The 22,583-nt window shown below is 40.3% G+C and overlaps 3 protein-coding genes and 1 long non-coding RNA gene across 5 annotated transcripts; 2 read left to right on the forward strand and 2 right to left on the reverse strand.

Moving 5' to 3' along the window:
• The first annotated feature begins 1,147 nt into the window (after positions 1–1,147).
• LOC147147442 (ras-related protein Rab-27B-like) lies at positions 1,148–6,343 on the forward strand. Its single transcript, XM_086030118.1, has 5 exons — positions 1,148–1,300; positions 1,518–1,603; positions 2,623–2,726; positions 3,036–3,159; positions 4,112–6,343. The coding sequence occupies exons 1-5, from the start codon at positions 1,148–1,150 to the stop codon at positions 4,290–4,292; spliced, it is 648 nt and encodes a 215-aa protein (XP_085886244.1). The 3' UTR covers positions 4,293–6,343.
• On the reverse strand, positions 5,300–15,916 carry LOC147147443 (alpha-N-acetylneuraminate alpha-2,8-sialyltransferase ST8SIA3-like). Its single transcript, XM_086030114.1, has 4 exons — positions 15,522–15,916; positions 14,305–14,427; positions 12,288–12,845; positions 5,300–10,863 (listed from the first exon to the last, which is right to left on the reverse strand). Exons 1-4 carry the CDS (start codon positions 15,668–15,670, stop codon positions 10,581–10,583), a joined length of 1,113 nt encoding a protein of 370 aa, XP_085886240.1. The 5' UTR covers positions 15,671–15,916; the 3' UTR covers positions 5,300–10,580.
• LOC147147444 (uncharacterized) lies at positions 15,453–21,126 on the forward strand. The gene is made up of 4 exons (XR_015086736.1): positions 15,453–15,836; positions 15,941–17,285; positions 17,377–18,185; positions 19,533–21,126. It is a non-coding gene; the product is annotated as an uncharacterized LOC147147444 (long non-coding RNA).
• Positions 16,559–22,404, reverse strand: LOC147147445 (cyclin-G2-like). 2 transcript variants are annotated; one of them, XM_086030117.1, is made up of 8 exons: positions 22,292–22,404; positions 21,856–21,973; positions 21,647–21,778; positions 19,414–19,667; positions 18,211–18,289; positions 18,047–18,145; positions 17,359–17,561; positions 16,559–17,272 (listed from the first exon to the last, which is right to left on the reverse strand). In XM_086030117.1, the coding sequence occupies exons 2-8, from the start codon at positions 21,970–21,972 to the stop codon at positions 17,182–17,184; spliced, it is 975 nt and encodes a 324-aa protein (XP_085886243.1). In that variant the 5' UTR covers position 21,973; positions 22,292–22,404; the 3' UTR covers positions 16,559–17,181. The 2 variants fall into 2 exon arrangements, with proteins under 2 accessions (XP_085886243.1, XP_085886242.1); XM_086030116.1 differs by lacking the exon at positions 22,292–22,404 and having other exon boundaries at positions 21,856–22,058.
• Positions 22,405–22,583: the final 179 nt, after the last annotated feature.

Here is a 22,583-nt window from a genome sequence, read left to right on the forward strand (position 1 = left end):
TAATTGAGTTGCACTGCTTTAACGTAATTCCACTTCAAACTTAACATAAAGTGGATCTTTGTGTCCCATATTTCAAGGTACCAATACATGTTTTATTGTATTTAATTATACCTTTTTCAAAACTTTGGATCCAGAGAAAAATGTGGCTTTTTATTTTGTTTTAGAAACTTTTTTACATACGTACCTTTTGAAAAAAATCGATAAAAATATATAAATTGGTTTTATATGATTTATTTTACTTTAAGATGTAATCAACCCAAACATATTTATTTCACGAATATGTTCCCAGCAGGGCCACTAGTTGAAACACGGCATTCTGATTAATATTGCGTTTGTGGAATATTTGTGGAATCCACCCGTTTTTAGCCATCTCTGGGGGCAGCCATTTTGTCACTTCTGTCGACTGAAAATTACATCACAGCTGCTCAGTGCTCAGGTCACGACCAATCACGGCTCAGCTTCAGAAAACATGTGAGCTGTCATTGGTCGTTACCATGAGCCCTGAGCACCTGTGATGTCATTTTCAGTCGACAGAAATGACAAAATGGCCGCCCCCGAGCTGGCTAAAAATGGGCGGATTAACTGTTATTCCACAAATGTAATATTTATCAAAATTCCTTGTTTCAACTCGTGGGCTTGCATAGAACATATTCTTGAAAAAAAAAAAGTTTGGGGTGACTTCCACTTTAAATAATGTGCCAGTATGATATGCTTTTCTTTCATGACATTTTATTCTAACTTTTGCATGATTAGTGTGAACTTTCTGCTTCTGCTGCTTATTGGCCCCAATTCTTTGCTTTAGAAAGGGCTATCTTTCATCATCGGGCTATCCTCTTGATAAAGGCTGTAACACAACAACACTTTGCTTTGTTATTTTTGCCTTGTGGGCCTCTCAGCCAAATTTGATTGGCCACGCCATATTTGTGGGCACACCAAGAAGTGCCGACGTGCAGTCCATAAAAGTGGTTCTGTCTACCAAAACAGGAGACGCAGTGACCCCCTTGACTGCTCATGCGACGCTCAGGCCAAGTCATGTGCTTGTGCTGCTCTGTTCGCAGCATTAAGACGCTGCGTTAAACCCACTTCAACAGTTCGTCCCCCCACACCCACCCATTTTTTTTTTTTTTTTTACAGCCTGAGCGGCACCATGGCCGAGTGGGATTATGACTATTTAATCAAGCTGCTGGCACTCGGCGACTCAGGAGTGGGCAAGACCACCTTCCTGTACAGGTACACCGACAACAAGTTCAACCGTAAGTTCACCACCACGGTGGGCATCGACTTCCGGGAAAAACGGCTGGTGAGTGATGCTGTCTCTGCCACATGTGTTCAATAAAAGTTCATTTGACACTCAGACATTGTGTCATGTACAAACATTCAGTATTTTAAAGTGTTTTTGTAAATTGTTTTGTGCCTTTCACTGCATTAAGTCTTTAGCTAACATCAGATCTTGTCATTAATTTAAATCCATTTATTTTTATATATTCATGTTTTTTGGGTTTTTTTTTTTCAATCAGATGTACACAGGGACTAATTCTGATGGGGCAACAGAGAAGAACTTCAAAGTCCATCTTCAACTGTGGGACACAGCCGGACAAGAGAGGTACATATAATACTGTTGTGTTTTTTTTTTTTTTTTTTTAACAACAATTTTCATGGGTTAATTTGACCTGCTCTAATGTTTAGTCATCAATAAACACAACCTTTAACTCAACTCAACTCAATGCAATGCAATGCAATTAAATAATGAAAGTGAAAAACAGAGGCCAGCAGACTAAATTTAATCAATTTTGTTTATTTAAGATTTTCCAAATGGGTCAAATTGACCCGTAACCTAAGAGGAGGTTGAATCTGGAATGTCACACTTCATCTCATTGTAACGCCTGTAGGGAGGAGATAGAATGCATGAAATTGATGAGGAATATCTAATTACAGCCTGCTGAGTTTAATTGAAGAGAATTTAATGGCAATGAATAAAGACAAATATGGAGGGACCGTTCTTGAAAAAGAATATGGAAATTAAGTAAAAATGTTCAAATTTGAAACTACCGGTAAATATTGAAAATTGTAAATTCAGTTAGATTATAGAAATATAATTAAAACAATGCATTCAATTGAAATATTTAAATTTGTTTAATTAAAAATACATAAATTACATCAAACATGAGAAGTTAAAAAGAGTACATAAGAGACTATTAAAAATATGTCCAAATTAATTTTGTATTACATTTGATCATTTCAAAAACTAAAATAAATTATATGCTTTGTATCCAGTATATAAAATGAAATATATAAAATCAATGGATCAATATTCAACACTTACCGGTAATTACGTTTACCGTAATATGTGAATTAAATACAATCAAAATTCCACATTGAATTGCATTTAATTTATTAGTAGAAATATTATATTTAATTGAATTTAACTAATTATAAATGAAAACAAAATTCAAAATTAAATATTTAATAAATATAAAAGAAATATATGTGCCAACATTAAACGTTTGAATTAAACAAATTTAAAAATAAAAACAAATAATAAAGAAATGAAATAAATAAATAAAAGCCATCAAAGTTAAATATGAAATAAAATTGAATAAATGTCAAATAATATGTTTTCAGGTTTCGCAGCCTCACAACAGCCTTCTTCCGAGATGCGATGGGCTTCTTGCTCATGTTTGACCTGACCAATCACCAAAGCTTCCTCAATGTCAGGAACTGGATGAGTATGTGCCGCTTTATACAGTACACACACACACACACACACACACCATATGGACATAAACATTAAGCCGCACTTCCCAACAAGCTGCCTACAAACTGGCTGGGGAGGAGCTCAAAACACAGGTTTTGTGGCACTGACTTTGTCACACAACAATGGCATTGATAGCAACCAGCTCTGTTTCTTCATAATCGACAAGCTGTCCAAACGGGTTGCAGAGCAACGCAGCACATTTTGTGTACCTTTCCACTATTTCCTGCATTCGTATATGGTGCCGCTGCCTTATGTTTCTGATGAACGCCACTCTCCTCAGGTCAACTCCAGGCCAACGCATACTGCGACAGTCCCGACGTGGTCCTGGTGGGCACCAAGGCCGACCTCCGGAGCATCAGGGATGTGAACGCCAGGCAGGCCCGAGATCTGGCCGACAGATACGGGTCAGTACTGTAAATATATTTGTCACGTACATTGTCTTGAACTCACCGTTGATTATATAAATGTATATCTTAAATCCTATACTGTATGCGTCAGCCTATGGGAAGCTTTTATTCCATATGTGTACGTAAATATGTACTAGTATGCTCTTTGTCCTCACTAGTAAGACAATTCAGCGCACTAGCCGGACGTATGTGTCTTACTAATAATGGTTTTCCCGCTACTGCATAATATTTCTGCACACGTGTAGTTGCGGTAGGTGTCATCTGTGAATTACTAGTGAAGCGCTAGATGTTAACTAGTAAAATGTTATAATGTCACTGTAAATAACAGTTGCATGTAGTTGTCAACTAGTGCACAGTTTTGCCTCACTAGTAGCATGCACTTGTCCTACTAGCATTCTTAAGCTTTCCATAAAGCATTCCTTTGATATTGTTGATTTGTAGCAGAAGGTTCATGTAACTAGTACGCTCTTTGTACCCACTTGTAAGACAAGTCAACAAACTTGTCAAATAACAAGGGCGCACTAGTAGAATGACTGCCCTATTGGTTTACTAGTGAGGACAAAGAGAGTGCTAGCACAAGGACCTGAAGATGGCTATCAAGTATATTACATAAACTAACCACAGGGATGTGCTAGAGAACTGTTTTAGCATGCTGATGGATGGATGATAGATGGATGGATAGATAGGCATTGTCAAGACATTCATTTGTATGGGTAATGTTGTGAGATGAGTTTGAAATCCAATCAAAGGGTTTTGGGATCGGTGTTACGTTAAAACTATTAATGTTGGAAATTATAAAGCTTTTTGGAGGAGGCGTTATTTGTTTTTGTTTTTTTCCACTATTCATGGCATGCCTCGGTCCATATCCATTTTACAGTTCTGATGAGCTTATATGTCTGTCTAGCGTTATTCTGAATTGATAAAAATTCCATTGTTTTTTTTCCCCCAGTATCCCATATTTTGAGACGAGCGCCGTGACGGGCATGGGTGTGGACAAAGCGATAGAGACCCTGCTGGACATGGTGATGAAGCGGATGGAGCAGAGTGCGCCTTTGGCCGAGCACAATGGCGGCGGTAGCATGGCAGGGGCGATGCAGCAGGTCGCCCTCTGGAGGAGGTGCGCCTGCTGACATCTGACATCAGTTGCTCTCCAATGAGAGAAATACAAGAGTTGTGTCAGGAATAATGCTTATTGTATTGGAGCTCATTGGATGGTGCGGGTGTACCTAATGATGTTACAGTCTATTTTTTACCACACAGTTTCAGCTAAATAATTAAAAAAAAAGAAATCTGAACATGAATTTATCAACATGCATCTCTTTTCTGGAGCCTTTTTACTCATTAGGGCGATGTGTTAGCTGGAGCCTATCCCCCGTCCTAGTCCGTGACTAGTATTATTGGACTATTAGCTTTATAGCTACAAGGGCTAGTTAGCATCTTGGCTGAGGCAAATGTTTTTCTACGTTCGTTTTCTCTTGTGATATTTACATTAGATGACATAAATAAAAAACTGTTAGCCAACATTAACTATTTAGCATCTTGGGGAGAAAAACAACTAACTGCTTTTGGTTAGCTACCTGTTTGGATTGTTGCATAATCTCTACATCATGTAGCATTGTCAGGCCGTTAGCTTCTTACTTGCTACCAGAGCTTGTTATCATTGTGGCTAAAGCTAATACTTTTGTAAATTTAATATAAAGAGAAGAGAATATCCTGAGTTATTTTTAGATGACAAAAAAGTGAAAGCATTAACGGACTCTAACTAGTTAGCATCATCGAGGGGAAAAAAAAGCTAAAAATGTGACAAATAGCGTTGTACTTTGCTAATTGTTTGGATTCTTGTATTATTTCTCTCACCTATTGTTGAACAATTATCTTTGTAAATACTAGAGCTAGTTAGCATCATGGTTAAAGCTGCTGCTTTTCTCCAAAGTACGTTAGTCTGCTATTTCTCTATGCTAGTTTTCTCTGGTAATATTGACATTGGCCTGCCTTTTTGTTGGATGACAAAAAAGTTATGCATTAGTTAACACTAACTGATTAGCAACTAGTTCGCACCTTGGATAATGCAGTTAGCACATTTTCAACACTTGTGTTCATTTTTTTTTAAAGGTAAATCCTTTAATAGAAAAAAGCACAGTTTTTAATTTTTTTTTTTTTTTATTGAACATATGGAGGCATTGATGAATCTGCAGGCACAGAGTATATAATAAGACATTTAAATATACAGATGTTTGGTCAAAACAACCCCAACAGACATTGATGACTTTGTATATATGTCATGTTGTTATGAAAACCAGTAGAGTTCTTGTTTGAATACGCCCTGCTGCAATATGATTGGCTGCTGCATCCAGGAACAACAGACCCAAGGCTACACAGATAATACAAGATGATGACCATTACAAATTTGTGCATTGTAAATGAGAAACTGTTCTCAATTGCCTTAACTGGCTCTATCACATTTGTACAAAATAAAAATAATGAAGTTGGTTAGGGTTAGTGTGATTCATAATAATGCTGCTGCCACTCCAAAGTCACATATAGAAGTAGGGCGCGCCATACTTCTTTGAAGCAGCCAATCATGTTGCAGCGGGGGCGTGTCCTGCCTAGAAACCCAGTGGGATCCATAACGCATATATGACACATGTACATAAGCCTCTGTATAATCGTGTTAGCCATGCAAACGGAGCAAAAAGTACAAGAAAAAGCTGTCAATCAAGTTGTTTCTGTGTTACTTAATATGTACAGACAGGCGGCAAATTGATCATGAACTAATGGAACATGTTCACGCCAGTTGTCTTGCTATTTTCCTTTTCATCTCGTTTTTTTGTAATCGATTATAACACACTAAAAGTAATTTACGCTTATTCCTGGATTACAATCGTCAGAGATTCTGTTATTGTGAACAAACATTCATATATTGTCTAAGAATGTCTTCGAGGGAAATTGTCAAGAGTAGCACTCATTTGTGAGCACCTTCACCAAGGCCCAACAACCTACAGTAAAACAGTTTGGCCTCGACACAAGCAGACTGACAACAAAAATGAACATTTCCTCGAACACCGACCAGGGGTGTTGATTTTTCAAGGTGTTTATTTGAGAGGAGGCCTTTTCTGTCCTTGTTGTCCTTTATTCCGATGCAAGCAGACTAATGTTAAAATAAACATTTCCTCAAATAATAGTTGGTTAGTGTTTATTTTCTCAACTGGAGGGAGTACCAGGCGGCAGGAAAAAATAGAATAGCGAATGTGCAAACTAAATCGTAATCTGCTGCCTGACTGCTGAAAAAACTGAAGACTGACATAACAAAAATATGTGAATAAAAAATTTGATTTGTTTTCAATGCCAAAACTTAATAAAATTGCATACGAGAGCAAAAGCAAACCTTGCACTTTCAGGCATGTTGGAGGTAACTCGTGTTTTTTTTTTTTTTTAAATCACATTTTAGTTTGGCATTTACGAGATAATCCAAGATTATTTCCCTCAAACACATTCTTTTTGGCGTACATTCCTACATTATGATGACAGTCAAAACGTTCAGACTCAGTTAGCGGATCATACCCGTGACATCAATTACGTGGAGTAATAAAATAAATCTCTCCTCTGAAAAGACCAAAAACATCTTTGTTTGGGAAGGATTCCAAGTAACAACAACAAAAACAAAAAATCAATCTGAGGCATGCTCGCAACATCCGGTCACATGTCGCACAGTCATGAGGCATGCGTTCATGTGCCTTCCAGCTTTTTTAAGACCACTGATGACTTGCTTAGGTGGTCCCATTTCTGAAGAACTAATTAAAAACAAAAGCAGATCTATGTGAGGTTTGGTCCCATTCAAAGCAGCAGGAGTGTATGGAAAGCAGTTTGAGCATTTTGGCGCTTATTCTTCCGTTCGCACTTCAGTTGATTTCTTATTTGCCTTTCTTGCAAACTTTCAAAGTGTGGCGATCAAGTCTTCTGACACACCCACAGAAATTTGAAGACATATCCTGGAAATTTGTGCAAGAGAAGTCTGAGGATGGCCCTAATGTCCGGATTGTGAACTTTTCATGGAACGTGAATTCCATAGAGATCCATTTATACAACATGTCACACTAGTGGATCCGGATGGTATCCGGATCTTTGCCAGTGGCCTGCGCAGATCATCTACAGCAGGGGTGTCAAACTCAAAATATGCCCCTTACTCAACATCTTTGAACTTCGGCATAATGTCCAAGTACTAGGATGCTCTTTGTTTGTACTAGTAAGACAATTCATCACACTAGTAGAATGACCAAAGCGCAATGGTCGAATGACTGTCTTACTAGTAGTTTTTTTCCCCTAATACTAGTGCCACTTTTGTCCTACTATTACAGAATACTGGTAGAAGCACTTCTTCACACACTTTGAGGTCGAACTAACAAAGTTAGGTACTTGTTTGGGTTAGGTACTGACTGGACTGCAACAGCTCCAGTCTCACCGGGTGAAGGTAAAGCACACACTGATCTTGCTGAACCTGAGGAAAAGCTGCCGGACCAGATGGAGTGACTCCTCAAAAAAATGACCTTCAAAACTAACTCCTAAATGCATCAAAGTCCAACATCGGCTGCCTTAGTGACTACCAAGCAGTCTCTCTGACACCAATTATTAGTTTTTTTTGAGAAACTGGTAAGATGTTGTTGCATCATGTCCTGCATCTTCGACCCACAACACCTTTCATATCCATTGGTGCTTTGGGATATGGGTGACTCAATTTATGTTTTTCAAGACTAGTGCACCCTAGTTGTTCTACTAGTGCTCTGAATTCTCTCGCTGTTTTGGACAAAGAGTACTAGTACCTGGACCTACACACAAAAAAAAATGTTGGGGTGACCCCTGACAGGAAAAGTTCAGTGCTATTTGAAAAAGTATATTATTTTTAACCATGCTTGGTTAAATCCTCAACCCAGTGCACTGAGGACAAATAACGCAAAACTCGCATGGTCCCTTTTGGACCCAGAGCAGGGTTCGCTTTTTCACCCAATTTGAGTTCATTTTGACCCAGCAGTTTTAAGCATGTAAAGCTGGTTATCAAGGATATGGAATACATGCTCAAATTGTGTTTCCATAGGAGTAGCTTGTTTACTATACAAAGTCACTGGTGATAGTCTTCAGGAAAATCGCAGTCAACAATACAAAGCAAGGTACCCCCATTAAAAGAAGGTTCTTGAAAAGGATTCTAAAAGATTGTTAGTGCCTCTCGCATGCAATGTGAGTTCTGAGTGGAGCATGCTCTCATAAGATGCAGCAAGTTGTCTGCTTCATGACACGAGGCAATAAAATCTCTCATAACGGTGTCTATGTTTTATGTGTACCCTATAGTGTACTTGACGGGTGCTGTAGTGAAAGTGAAATTCAAAATGGTTGTTAAATTACAAATGTGTGTTCAAAATGTTGTATTTTCGTAGGATTTTAGCCATGCAAGCTAACGTACTGTAAGTGCATCAAATCCAGAAAGTCACCAAATCTGAATTTAGACGCGAAACAAATGTTGAGAAAAAGTTGTACAATGCTTCTGCATGAAAATAGTCCAACCTTTACGAAAATAAATCGTACTTTTTGACAAAAAAAAGCCATCGTTTTGAAAATAGTCCAAATTTTACGAAAATAAATCGTACTTTTTGACAAAAAAAAGCCATCGTTTTGAAAATAGTCCAAATTTTACGAAAATAAAGTCGTACTTTTTGACAAAAAACGCCATCGTTTTGAAAATAGTCCAATTTCTGTAGAGAGAAATTATTTTATGAGAATGAAGATATTTTTTCAATAAATGAGTTATAATGTTACAACAAATAAGGTGGAATTTTATGAGTTGTTTCACCATTATATCTTTATAACCTACAAATAAAGCTGTGTAGTTTTGTTCAAACAAAAGTTGTAATTGTACAGGGAAACAGTTGTAGTCCGAGATAAAAAATTATCATAGAGAAAATAATAGTAGTCTCAGAATATTTTTTGAGGAATGTTACAAGGATAAAGTCAGATTTTTTTGAAGAGTCATAAAGTAACAATAATAAAATCATGACATCACAACAATAATGGAATTTTACCAGGAAAAAGTAGTATGAAGGAGGGAAAAAAACACATTAAAAAACACGACTACTTAATTAAAATCACAATTTTATATGTACTAAATTACCTTTTTTTCCACGTAATATTTCACCGAAATCTCATTTTAGCCACTTTATTCCATGACTTTATTCTCGCAGTATTATGACTGTTTACTGGAAAAATGTTTCATTTTTCCTGCGCTATGAAATTTGGCCATGCCATGACATCATTCCTTACATTACCGAGCATGGCTAAAGGTGTCTTATATTTTAGAAAGTGACACTAAACTTGACAATATTCAGTACTACAATAACAACATCTCATTTGTAAATATATATACGGACTGTATTTATATATGATCTCTCTCTTTGTCAATTTATGGCTTATCATTTGGAATGTAATTTATTCATCCAAAAAGTTTAGAATTGGGACACTTGTTGTAGAAGTGTTGTAAACAAGAGTAGCGCAGATTGTCTGACAACTCATCTTGTGGCCAAAGAGCGTTCCGCGCCTGTGCGGACGTGTTCGATGGGATTTCAAAACACTGATCTAACTCCTTCCCTGAGATTAGGCAGTGATTCAGTTTTTGACTAAAAGCCAGGCTTTTAAAAACACAACTTGGACTCCAGTGGAACCTCCAAAGTTTGTTCATCTATTTTAAATGCATGCCATTAGTTTGGGTGGGTGAAATCCAGAGGGCAGATGACTTTGAACAGGACAGTTATCTTTAGACAGGTGAGCGGATGACATTAGACAGGTGGTCAGAATTTACCATGGGCAAATGACTATAGACAAGTGGTTGGATGAGTTTAGACTGGTGGAAAGAGTCTTGTGGTTGGATGACTGAGACAGGAGGACAGAATCTGGTGGGTGGATTACCTTAGACGGGTGACTAGAGGAATGTGTGGATGTCTTGACACAGTTGAGTAGAGTCTTGTGAGTGGATGACTAGACAGGTAGTCAGAGTCGACTGGGTGGATAACTTTGGAGTAAGTTTTGGCCGAGTTTAATAGGTGGATGACGTGTCAGGTGGGCAGAGTCTAGTTCTGTTCATTTCCTTTGTGGCAAATCCATTTTTTTTTGTGAAAGCTAAGGAGTGTCATACTATTTCTATTGTTTCTTATGGTGGAGCTGAATTTGAGGGTTGGACTTTGTTTTGTGTTTGGGGAGGTTCCACTGTGTTTGCCACTGCCAGCGGGCATGCTGAAGGAGCGTCATGGAGGCGACTGACCGGAATACTGAACACAACAATACCAAAACCGAGCAAGGCGGACATGTGGAATGAGAGCTCGGCATGCGGAATCCTGGCGCGGCGTCGTGCGCAAACCCCTTGCTATGGTGGCCCCCGTTTACGTGCAATGCGTCAGGCTGAGCTTGGTGACGCCGTCGCGGTGCAGCCGATAGAGCAGCTTGAACTCGCTGGGTAGCTGGTGGGTCTCCTGCCATTTGGTGGTGAACTTGGTGCCCTTCTTGTCGTAGTAGTGGTAGGGCAGGTCCTTGCCCGTGTTGGGGTCCCAGCCGAAGGGCCAGAAGCCGTACAGGTGGATCTCGTCGCACATGGCCGACGCAAGCGTGTACATGAGAATGCCGGTACTCAGGCGCTTGGGGGAAAGGTTCTTTGTCTTCCAGTATCTGTCCGAGGGACAAACAAAAGAGCTTTACTAATGCATGAGGCGATATTTTCCTTCATTCATTACATTGCTCACTAATCACGATATAGGGATTTTTAAATAGTGGATTACACTATAGTTCACTCATCAATGGTGTCTCCCTGCGTAGGTTCAAATCCTACCAGCAACAAGTACGTGATTTGGAATTTTGCAGAAAGCATTTGTTAATGCTAGAATTTATAGTATTGGTAGCATTTAGAAACAATATCACAGGTTGTTGTGGATGAGTGCTTAAGCTAATAGACACAACAAATCCTTTGAGATTTCCCCATGTAGGTTTGAACCTTGTGAGCAAAGGATAGCTTTTCTTGGGATTTAGCTATTTAAGTGTATATGCTATTGTTAGCATCTGCTAAAAGTTTCATGGGTTGGTGTGGCTGAGTGGTTAAGGTGAAATAGAAATCCATTGGGGTTTCCCTGCGTGGGTTCTCCTGCCAACAATGGATGAACTTCAAGGATGATTTGGGCTTCTTTAGTTCACACTTTGCTAAGACCAATATTAGCATCTGGAGACATGGCCGCTAGTTTCTGTGGCCCCAAAAATCTCTGAAATATTTTCGAGATGCTTTCATTAGCATTAGTGCGAGCACTGAAGTAGTTCCGTAAAAGCTTTCTGTTGTTGGCAGCCCAGGGAGACCCCAAAAGATTTGTAGTCCATCACCTTAAACTGGAAATCAACCCAAACATTTATTGTCAAGAATATGTTTTATGCAGGCCCACTTGTTGAAACAAGGCAATGTGATTAATATCAAATGTGAGTTAAGCAGCAAAATCCACACGTTTTTAGCCATCTCAGGGGGCGGCCATTTTGTCATGACATCACAGTTGCTCGGGGGTCAGGTAACGACCAATCACGGCTCACCTGTTTTTTGAAGCCATTTTGTCATGACATCACAGTTGCTCAGGGCTCGGGTAACGACCAATCACGGCTCATCTGTTTTCTGAAGCTGAGCTATGATTGGTCGTTATCTGAGCCCTGAGCAACTGTGATGTCATTTTCAGTCGACAGAAGTGACAAAATGGTGACATCCCCTGAGATGGCTAAATATAATATAATATAATATAATGTAATATAATGACTGAAGAAGGCGTTCTGCAAAATTCCAAAACACAAACTCATTGCTGGTAGGATTTGAACCTACACTGGGAGAACCCAATGGATTGTAAGCCAATCACCTGATCCGCTGGGCCGAGCGGTTCCGCCTAGCGGATGGTCTGAAAATCCATTGAGTTCTCCCCATGCAGGGTCAAATCCTGCCTATAACACTATTTTCATAGAATTGACCTTTGTGCGTTTTTTTTCCCTTGATTTGGTGGGTTGTGTGTAATTCTGACACAATTTTTCAGTATATTCATACAAAGTAGTTAAGAATCTTGCTGCCTTACTTGTTGACGTCGTGCATGATGTTTCCTGGCCAGGCCAGCTCGACCTTGAGCTGGCCTTTGTGCTCCACAAAGAAGTCCACCAGCGTGCGGGTGACTGTAGCCGACGTATGCAGGAAGAAGGCTGGGATCCACAGGATGGCCCCCTCCAGCTTCTTCAGGTGCAGGAAGAAGTTGTTACGGTCCTGGATGGTCAGCAGGTTGTTGTAGTACCGCTCCAGGATGCTGGGGTTGAAGGTGGTCAGGTTGGTCTTGCGACCCACATCTTTGGCGTAGACTTCGGTCGGGGCGAAGTTGCAGCGAAAGACGAAGTCGGCGCGGTCGATCTCGGAGCCGCAGTGGCTGCCCGTCAGGATGCCGCTGTTGCCCACCACGGCGCATATGCCGTAGTGCTTGTCCAGGATGGGCGACGCATCGGGTAGCAGGGACTTGAAGTTGTTGCTGATGGAGAACACGTACTTGTGGCTGGAGTAGTCAAAGTGCATCAGCTGGCCCACACGGACGCTGCTTTTGGTCAGAGAGAAGTTGTGCGGAATGTCGATGAAGTTGAAGATGTCCTTCCTGACACAAGAGTACAGACACTCGAGTTTATTGGTCCTCCCCAGGGGAGCCTTTCATCTATTTACACTTCACCTCCAAATGTATCAACAGTGAGGTCAAGTCCTTTATTTGGGTGGGTGGAAAATGCAAATTGCAAAGCTCAGAGAAGATGAGCAGAGTAACAAAATGAAAGCCACAGAGTTGTGTACGAATAGAAAACACAAAATGGTGAAAGATGGAAAACTAAACCACAGGAAAATTAGAGGGCTGTCTGCGGGTGATGAAAAATGCACTGGTGAAACAGGGAAGTAAGCAACCAGCAACACATGCAGACTCAAAGGCATATATTCTTTATCATCGGCGAAGAATGAGTAGTATTGCTGCAGCTTTCTGAGTCAGTTGTGAAACTCTTCATGTGTGTCTGTCTGTATTATACTGCCCCCAGGTGGCCAATGCGTGCACATCTGAAGGAGCAGCACAATGTATTTTGAAGTGAAGTGAAACAAAAAGTGGAATATAACTGTATTTACCTTCTATTTCAATATGCCATTAGTGTATGTCATTACAAGGAACAATATTATATAGTGCTATTTTTGATTTAAAAATATTTTTGCTTTTTGGGAGGAGGCTACAACGGATTAAGGATACGTCCATTCATTTCAATGGGGAAAGATGATTTGAGGTACAACAAGCATGGTGACGAAATGAATTAAACTTGTATCTTAAAGGGGAAGTCAACCTAAACATATTCTTATTTAGAATATGTTCGATGCAGGCAGGCACACTAGTTGAAACAAGGCACTCTGATTAACATTGCGTTTGTGGAATAAGAGTTTATTCATCTGTTTTTAGCCATCTCAGGGGACGGCCATTTTGTCACTTCTGACGACTGAAAATGACATCTCAACTGCTCAGGGCTCAGGTAACAACCAATCACAGCTCACCTGTTTTCTGAAGCTGAGCCCTGATTGGTCGTTATCTGAGCCCTGAGGATCTGTGATGTCATTTTCAGTCGACAGAAGTGGCAAAATGGCCGCCCCCTCAGATGGCTAAAAACGGGTAGACTTTGATGCTTTACTCATATTCCACACATGCAATATTAATCAGAATGCCGTGTTTCAACCAGTGGGCCTGCCCTGCATAGAACATATTCCTGAAGAAAATATGTTTGGGTTGACTTCCCCTCTAAGGCACCTCTATTTCTGTACAAATGTAAATACATCAAAATGACTCATGTTTCTGTTTTGTCATCAAACTCTAATGTTTTCACTTTGCAGCCAAAGCAAAGCAATTGGCCTTACTTTTCTGATACTTTAGTATGTATGTGATTATCCCACATGAAAGCAAATATCACTTCAAGGGGCATCTCTCCCAGAGAGGTCTAAAGCTGGAATGTCCCCTTGATTCTTCCAGTCTGGGAATTCTCTCACATCTTTCTCATTTCCTTTGGCCTCAGTGAACAAGGCCGCATCAATCTTACCTCTGCTGGAAAAAAGCAGTCTTGTTGAATTTCCACTTGGACGGCTTCCCCTGTAGCTCCTCGTTCAGGGCGTTAGTCAGCGGGATAAAGGAAGGGTCCAGGAAATTCATAGCGAACTGCGATCTGACAAGGACACGTAATTGGCATTGTGCTCCTAACAGTTACTGTGTAATTGAGTCGGTTCTGTCCTCGTCTGCCATCTCGAAGACTAATCCATCTGTTTGTAGTATTTTTGAAACAGTCTAATGAGATCCAGTGCAAGCGCTGCATCCAAAAACACATCCAGAGCTCTCCAGAGTAATATTTTCATTCAAAGTATGCCAAATCATAAGCCCTTTGTGTTATATTTATTATATTTCAAAATGTAACATCTATCTAGCCATCTATGGATAGTAACAGCTTGTGATCCAAAGCATACAACATCATGTGTCTTCTCTCTCTGTCACTTGATGGAGTTATGGAAAGCAAGCACTCATGAACCAAAGTCTCCATATAGGTTACATCTAACTTTCCATCCAACTGCTTGTGATGCAAAGCATACGACATCAGGCACCATGCAATATTTACTCATCCAACCATCAGTCCATACAACATTATGTGCTTTCTACCTATCTATCTATCTATCTATCTATCTATCTATCCATCTATCTATCTATCTATCTACAGAAAGTAGCATCCATCCATCGATTATCTATAACAACTTGATTAAAATCATACCACGTCACGTGTTGTCTATCATCCATCCAACTCATGAGCCAAAGCATACCACATCATGTGCCCTCCGTCAGCCTATCTATCAATATATGGAAAGTAACTAGTCATGATCCAAAGCATACCACATCATGTGCCCTCCGTCAGCCTATCTATCAATATATGGAAAGTAACTAGGCATGATCCAAAGCATACCACATCATATACTATCTATTCATCTACCCACCAAGATATCTACCGATCTAAAGCAAAAACTCAGGTTTCAAAGAAAGTCACATCATATGTCAACCAAACAATCTGTCTATGGAAAGTAACCATTTTGAAACAGTTTGAAACACGTACTAAGAAATACATAAGTCACCTGACTAAGTAGTAACGTTACATATGCGCAGTGCCACCTGAACCCCGTTTGATTGAAAGCAGGCATATAAGGCGACCACGATGCATAGCCACCCCCTCCCACCTGGCCTCACCTTTCCCCACGCACGGCCCCGCTCATCACTCACCGGAAGCCCGCGTGGAACATGATCCTGGGGCCCCCGACGGGCGTCCCGAAGAGGCTGTCCTTCCGCAGGGACACGTAGCTGATGAGCGACAGGATGAGCACCGCCACGCACAGGATGATCAGACCCAGGGCGCGGGCCACGCGGACCATCTTGGCGAGGGGAGCGGCCTCGCTCACTCGGCGGTCGTCGTCGTCGTACAGCCGAGCGACCGCATCGCCGGCGTTGATGCTGCTTCCGCGTCTTCTACAGCTGCTGGCCTGGCGCTCATCCGCGGCGATTCATCGCTGGCCGCGGGTGTCTTTTTTCGGATGCATGGTGAGGATGATGGTGGCGGGGATGGAGCTCGGATGGTTTTCACCCCCCACCCCCCTATTACTGCCTACCTCCTCCTTCCTCCTTTCTCCTTCCTCCCCCTGCAGGCTTCATCAAGGAGATGGAGCCAGAGTGCGCGCGCGCACATACACAAGCACGCGCAGGAAAGCTAGTCCAATAACATAATGGAAGTGGGTGGCTTATGCACATTGATTAAGATTTATAGGGAGAATTTACTGCCCACGACAGTAAAAACCAACAAAGATGAAAAAGGGCCTCCAAATATTTAACCCACAAATGCTCCTAATCTTGAATAATAATGTTAAGAAGAAATCAATTGTACGGTAATATATACATTTTATTAAGCCATTGAATATTAAGATCACACTAATCATGATGTAAAATAATTTTGTACTAGCTATTAAAATTAAAATGTATATTAAAATAAATGAAAATGCAGTTACAATTAAAAAATATCTATTTGTGAATTTACTGTAGTAAAACCTCATGTTGTGGCCTCTTTCCGCATATTAACTCAAATAAGAGTAAAAAAAACCCCATATACCCGACATTTACTCGCCACACTATTGTTTCAACTGTTCTCGAAGTGTGGCACGCGAGGGTCTCCCTCTAGTGGTACGTAGGGGAAAACAATTTGATTTTCAAACTGACTGTTAGTGTACTACAGTGAAATGTTACAGTGCTTTATTATTTTTCGTCCGGTATACAGTAGTACATTTGTACACTTCAGTTGTATTTAACTTTGAAGTACAACACAGTATTATATATTCTAGAACTGTTTTCCAACTTTTCGTTAGGTAGAATTTTTACTAAACTTTTACATATTTGTTGCATCATTATTTTAAGTACAGTTTTTCATTTTCCTATACTTAATTACAGTGTTAATGTTCAAACCGCATAATGTACAGTGGCTGACAATAATATTAAATACATTTTAAAGTAATGAAATCTATGTTTTAAAAGTAACATCAATAATTTTTAGACCAATCTCATATACACATTAGCTTTGTCATACATAAAAAAAAAATTTTAAAAAACTTTTTCAGGTGTTATGTTTATTTTTTTCAGTAAAATTATCTTAGTAAACAGTACAAAAATAATAAAAGGTTTCATAACACAGCAGCATATTCAATCTGGAATTTTCACATTAAAATGTCACATTAAAACGCAGAATGCACATATTACTTGCATAATACTGCTTAGCATGTTAGCTAACAACAGCAAGTCTTTTTGTCTTTCCCGAATGTGTCCAGCACGGACACAAAGGCCGCTAAACGGGGAGCAAATCAAAGTTTGCGTTGAAAAAAACGAGGTGACTTCTTCGGAATCACAAATAGGAGTTGGGGAAGAAGGACCCTTCACCAACGCTGCCCAGAGAGCCGCACGGACTGTCTTCGCCGCTACTCGTGTCCTCCTCACTGCGACAAAAAGGTGAGTAGGTGAGATTTTTGAGCAACAGTCAACAATGCTCAAAAGAAGGACCTAGAGACAGTGTCATGTTGACCTTAGTCTGTGGTCACAGGCGTCCTCGTCTATGGTGGGCAGACGGGGGGCTCTGCAGTGGGCGGCGTGCAGGCTCTGCGCCGTCCTGCTGGACAACACCCACACCAGCTTCCTGCCGTTGGGCTTGTGGCACCGAACCGAGCGGTACTCCGTCATGCGTTTGGCCACCAGGTGTCGCCACTGCCGCAGATCGACGTCGCCCACCTGTGGAAATGACAATGTACTGTACAGTAAATCAGGGGTCCCCAACCACCGGGCTGCGGACCAGTACCGGACCGCAGGCCACTTTGGACACAGATCCGCACAGATGGAAGAAAGAAAAAAAAAGGTCCAGTACTTCCGGCTTATTTATTATCCGAGGCTGAAAAACATTTTATTTTGAAAAGTGACCACATTCTCTCCGTTACATCCATCTATGACGGACTCCTAACGCATGTCAAGTTGTCTCTGTCGCGAAACGCTAATATTAAATGTACAAGCTAGTAAATGAGTAAAATAAACAGACGTATTTGGAAAGTTTCTTCCCCCCCGAACTGCGAGTTTGCAGGCCTCCTCTGTATGTGTAAAAAAAAAAAAAAAAAAGATACAACTTTCAGAGAAAAATGTAACGTGTCACAAGAATTTTTCAAAAACCTGACATAACAGGTTTCAACAAAAATATTGGACAAAATAATGATGCTGTGGCGTACCTTTATGAGTCTTTGCAGCTGTTGCAGCATCTTGGACGCGGCGGCGGACGGCAGGCTTTCAAACTCGTGGGCGACGAGGGCGAGGGCCAGCACGGACGGCTGCGGAGAAGAAACTTGGGTCAGCGCCGCTCTCGTAAAGGTAAACTGAGAGCGAAAAGACATACTTTTGCTTTGGAGAAAACGAGTCGACACAGACAGGCTTTCAGCTGAGCTTCCATTTTCATGACGCTTGGGATGTCTGTCCTGTAAAAAAACAAAAGAAAATGAATTAAAATGTAATGTAAGAAGAGAGAGGCGGCCTGGTTAGCACGTCCGCCTCACAGTTCAGAGGTCGTGGGTTTGATCCCGGCTCCGGCCTCCCTGTGTGGAGTTTGCATGTTCTCCCCGTGCCTGCGTGGGTTTTCTCCGGGTACTCCGGTTTCCTCCCACATTCCAAAAATATGCTTGGTAGGTTAATTGGACACTCTAAATTGCCCCGAGGTGTGATTGTGAGTGCGGATGTTTGTTTGTATCTGTGTGCCCTGTGATTGGCTGGCAACCAATTCAGGGTGTCCCCCGCCTACTGCCCGAAGACAACTGTGATAGGCTCCAGCACACCCCGCGACCCTTGTGAGGATAAGCGGTATGGGTAATGGATGGATGAATGTAAGAAGAGGCAGAGAATGCCCCCAACTAAACTCCACTCGTCTCCACAAAGGAGAGGAAGTATGCCTGTGAGTTGAATGCTGTGTTTGTGTTGCTGCTGCGTGTGTGTTCAAGTAGCAGTTGTTTAATAATAATAAAAATAAAAAAAATTACAGAATTACAGAAACACCACTGATAATTTCCGTTAATGGTGGTTTGCTTTGTATGTTAACTTTTAGTTAGCACACTTTTGTTAGACGAAATGATATACTGTACAAGAAATTTAGTTGAACATGTTCGTGTTTAAATACACCTGTTTAATTCTCTTTTCTTTTTTGGCTCCGTTTGAATGTATTATTGCTCCGGGTTAGCTGTTTGAATATTTAAAATCAATGTAAGATGTGTGCTAATTAAGGCTAGACCCTTTATCGGCCGCGATTTTGGCTTTTTGATGAATATTAGCATTAGCCTTTTTCAAAAGTCTGACAGTCGATAAGTGGTCCAAGCATCTGTCACCACCCCCAATCAACGGAAACATTTCAATGCACAGATTTTTTTAACCTGGCAACACACCAGAAGCATGTCAAACTAAAATATATTTCAACCTAGAACCATAAATTTAAAAAAATGCATTTGAACACATATTTTCATATTGTCTTTCTATATTCTGGCTGGGTCTAGAATGTATCCCCAATAAATAGTTGTTCACTGTCCACCCGATGAGTAGTTGACAAAGCGCGTACCCCTCATCGTGGCACGCAACACTCAAAGCTGAGTAGTAGAGATGCAGAAAGGTGAAGGCCGTCACCGCGGGGGTCTCGGGGCCCAGCTTCTGTGCCACGACGCTCTCCATGTGTCGCAGGTTCGACGTGGTGAACTTGCTGTGGCTGATGCGGATGAGCTCCCGGCCAGGCGCCACGTCTTTGGCCTCCTCCGTCGCGCCGGCCGCCAAGTGGAGGCAGCACACGGACACGCACGGCACGTGTTTGGGCTGAGCCTGTCACAATCCCCACAAAGGCGACAAGTCAGTCTCGGGATCACGCTAAGCAATGCGGTATTCCAGGAAGTAGGTCATCGTGAAAACTGAAATAGAGTGGTGCCTTTAGACATGAGTGGCAGAATAATATTCAGATTACTGATTTATTGGCCGATTAATAAATTAATTAAAACTATATATTTTAAATAATACAACTCTTTTGTTCCCTTAATACTTACAGCAATAAAGATATTTGAATTACAGAACATTTGACTGTTTTACAATACTTTGTCCTTTAGTATTTGTATTTAGTATTTTAACTTTACGACAGGGAGAAAAATTGAAAGATTTTTTGTACCCGATAACTTAAAACAAGGCCGGTAATGACCCAATATCTGGTATCGCTATGTTTCACTTTAATGCTTTGAAAAACAAAGATCAACATTTTTGCCTATTTTCTGATTACGAACCAAACCGGTAACTGAATCACAATCGGTTTATGATGGTACATTTTCTATACCGTTCATTTGAAAGAATGTCATGTTTGTGAATCAAAGGATAGAAATCCAAAAATGTTTGTTTTATCCGATTCATGGATCAATCCAAAAATTGAAAGATTCATCGATTATTCAAATAATTAGTAGTTGCGGCCCTAGTTGTGCCTCAATACTGGTTGAGATCAAGGGGGGAGTTTCAGGGAGAGAGTCAGGTTTAGCATAAAAAAAACGGCTTGCTAACAGGTTCGGTTTATAGAGTCTGTTACCATGGTGACTGACTCAAAATTTCTCTTACCCACCTCTCTGCACCGGATAACTCAGACTTTCTTGCATGTCCGTGTTAACTTCCTTGGATTTTTCACGTAACCTACTTCCTGGAAGACCCCACCAGCCAGGAGAAGAACTGTTGTTGTTGGTGGACGGAGCTCTGCCTCATATTTGGACCCACAACTCACATGTCACACATACTGCACTAAAGTCTCTATCATTGAATTAACATTTATTTTTAAAATTGGTTGTCTGCATGTCTCACACACTTTGCAAAACTCTTTTTTTTTTTCAATACAGTGTAATTTTCAGTACTATTATTAGTATTTAAGATTTTTTATATTTTTTAAATGTTGTTTACAGTTTAAAATGTCATGATTGTATATTGACCATCAATTAATTCTACATCATGCATACACATCAATATGATTTAAATTACATTTTTAAAATTTGATTTGTATTTTTTTTAACTAAACAAGTCTATTACATTTTGACCCTCAGTGTTTTATACATGTCACACATACTGTACTTTGTCTTTATTATTCAATTCAAATGGTTTAATTGGATTTTTAATCAATATCTTTTTTAAAGCATTTTATTCAATGTTGTCCCTCCACTGTAAAGAGATGCTAACAGCAGTGGTTAACCTCCTTATACAGTTGGATGACAGCTAAGAATTACATGATCCTGTACAGTTAATAAAGACTTTATGAGGGCATAGATTATTTGTTTCCATTACTTTCCATTTAAATATTATGAGTTGTAACCTTCTTTTGACCTTTTGCCCATTTTGTCTTCATTTTTTAAAATCTTTTATTTCCATTCAAAATTGTAAAAGAGACTTGGAAAATCATCTGTGCAATTTACAGAGGTTTTGGAGGGCCACAGTTTGACCCAGGGACCGATAAATTATGTTATCAATGGTTCCTGTAGAAATATTAACTGTGCTTAACTTCTTCTGACATTTGTAAGACAGCTCAAAATGTTACATTATCTTAACATGTTGCTGTAAAATAGACAATGGCTTAACAATGGCTACAGATCGACATTATTATGATATTATGTTTCCAATACTGCAGATTTATAACAAATTAAAAATTAGCCTGGGTTACCTTCTTTTTACACTTGTATGACATTAGCAAATGCTAAAAACGTGACTTAAACATTGTCATGAAGGGTTTGCAATGGACAAACTGGTGTCCCCTTTGTTTCCTGTGAGGTTGTTGACTATCTTACCTTTGTAAGTGTGAGAAATCGATCGAACAGATTGACAGCTCGGACAAACGTTTGCGTGCTGTAGCCGAAGAAGCTGGTCAGACCCCATAGTTCCTCCACCCGGGTGTCTCTGCATTTGGCCGACACGGCGCTCTGAATATTGGAGGTTATATTTGCATTTCTAAAGAGGCCAAACTCCAGAAAGAGCAAGAAGTGGGTTTGTGGGTTACCTCAGAGGACTCCATCATCTTCAAACCAGACTTGCTGGGAAGGAAGTTGCCCTCCTGTCCACAGCAGGACTTCAGCTCCTTCACTAGGGTCTTGTCTAGTCCTCCATGGTCCCTCATCCTGGAAAAGAACATCCTTTTAGAGCACTGTGATTCATGCAAAAACACACAACAAATGTGTACGTGTATGCGTGTATGGGGGCTGGAGCAGCTCTTTAGTCTGCTAGCAGGCCACACCTGCTGGGTGTCATGTATCACTGGACGATCACCCTTACAAAACATCATCAAAATACATTGTTTACTGCATAATAACACGTGCATTATTAAAAACAAAACAAAAACTGGGTAAACAAAGCAAAACTTATAAAACATAACACAGTATATTTTTCTCCATTATAAACAAAGTTTCAAAGGTTGTCAAAAAGGTTCAATTATTTACCTCAGATAAGGAGGCAACTCCAAGTGTAAACACTCGTGAATGCACGTGCATCGTTAAAAGCTTTAGTACAGTAATAAAAATATTATAGCCGTTTCTCGTGGCAGGGATTGCCCGCACCAGACAAACAACAGCTGTTAAGTAGGAAAACTACAATACCCACCATGCACCGCGGTAAAATAAACAAATCGGAGACGCGAACTTTCATTGTTGTCGCATGAAAACTTTTTTAAATGTTTATTTTATGTCATTCCTGTGTTTACGTGATGAAAAAATGATATTATGGGATGAGTTT

This window comes from Filicampus tigris, chromosome 5, assembly GCF_054856515.1.
Source record: "Filicampus tigris isolate MCC_2025a chromosome 5, RoL_Ftig_1.0, whole genome shotgun sequence".
Taxonomy (NCBI): domain Eukaryota; kingdom Metazoa; phylum Chordata; class Actinopteri; order Syngnathiformes; family Syngnathidae; genus Filicampus; species Filicampus tigris.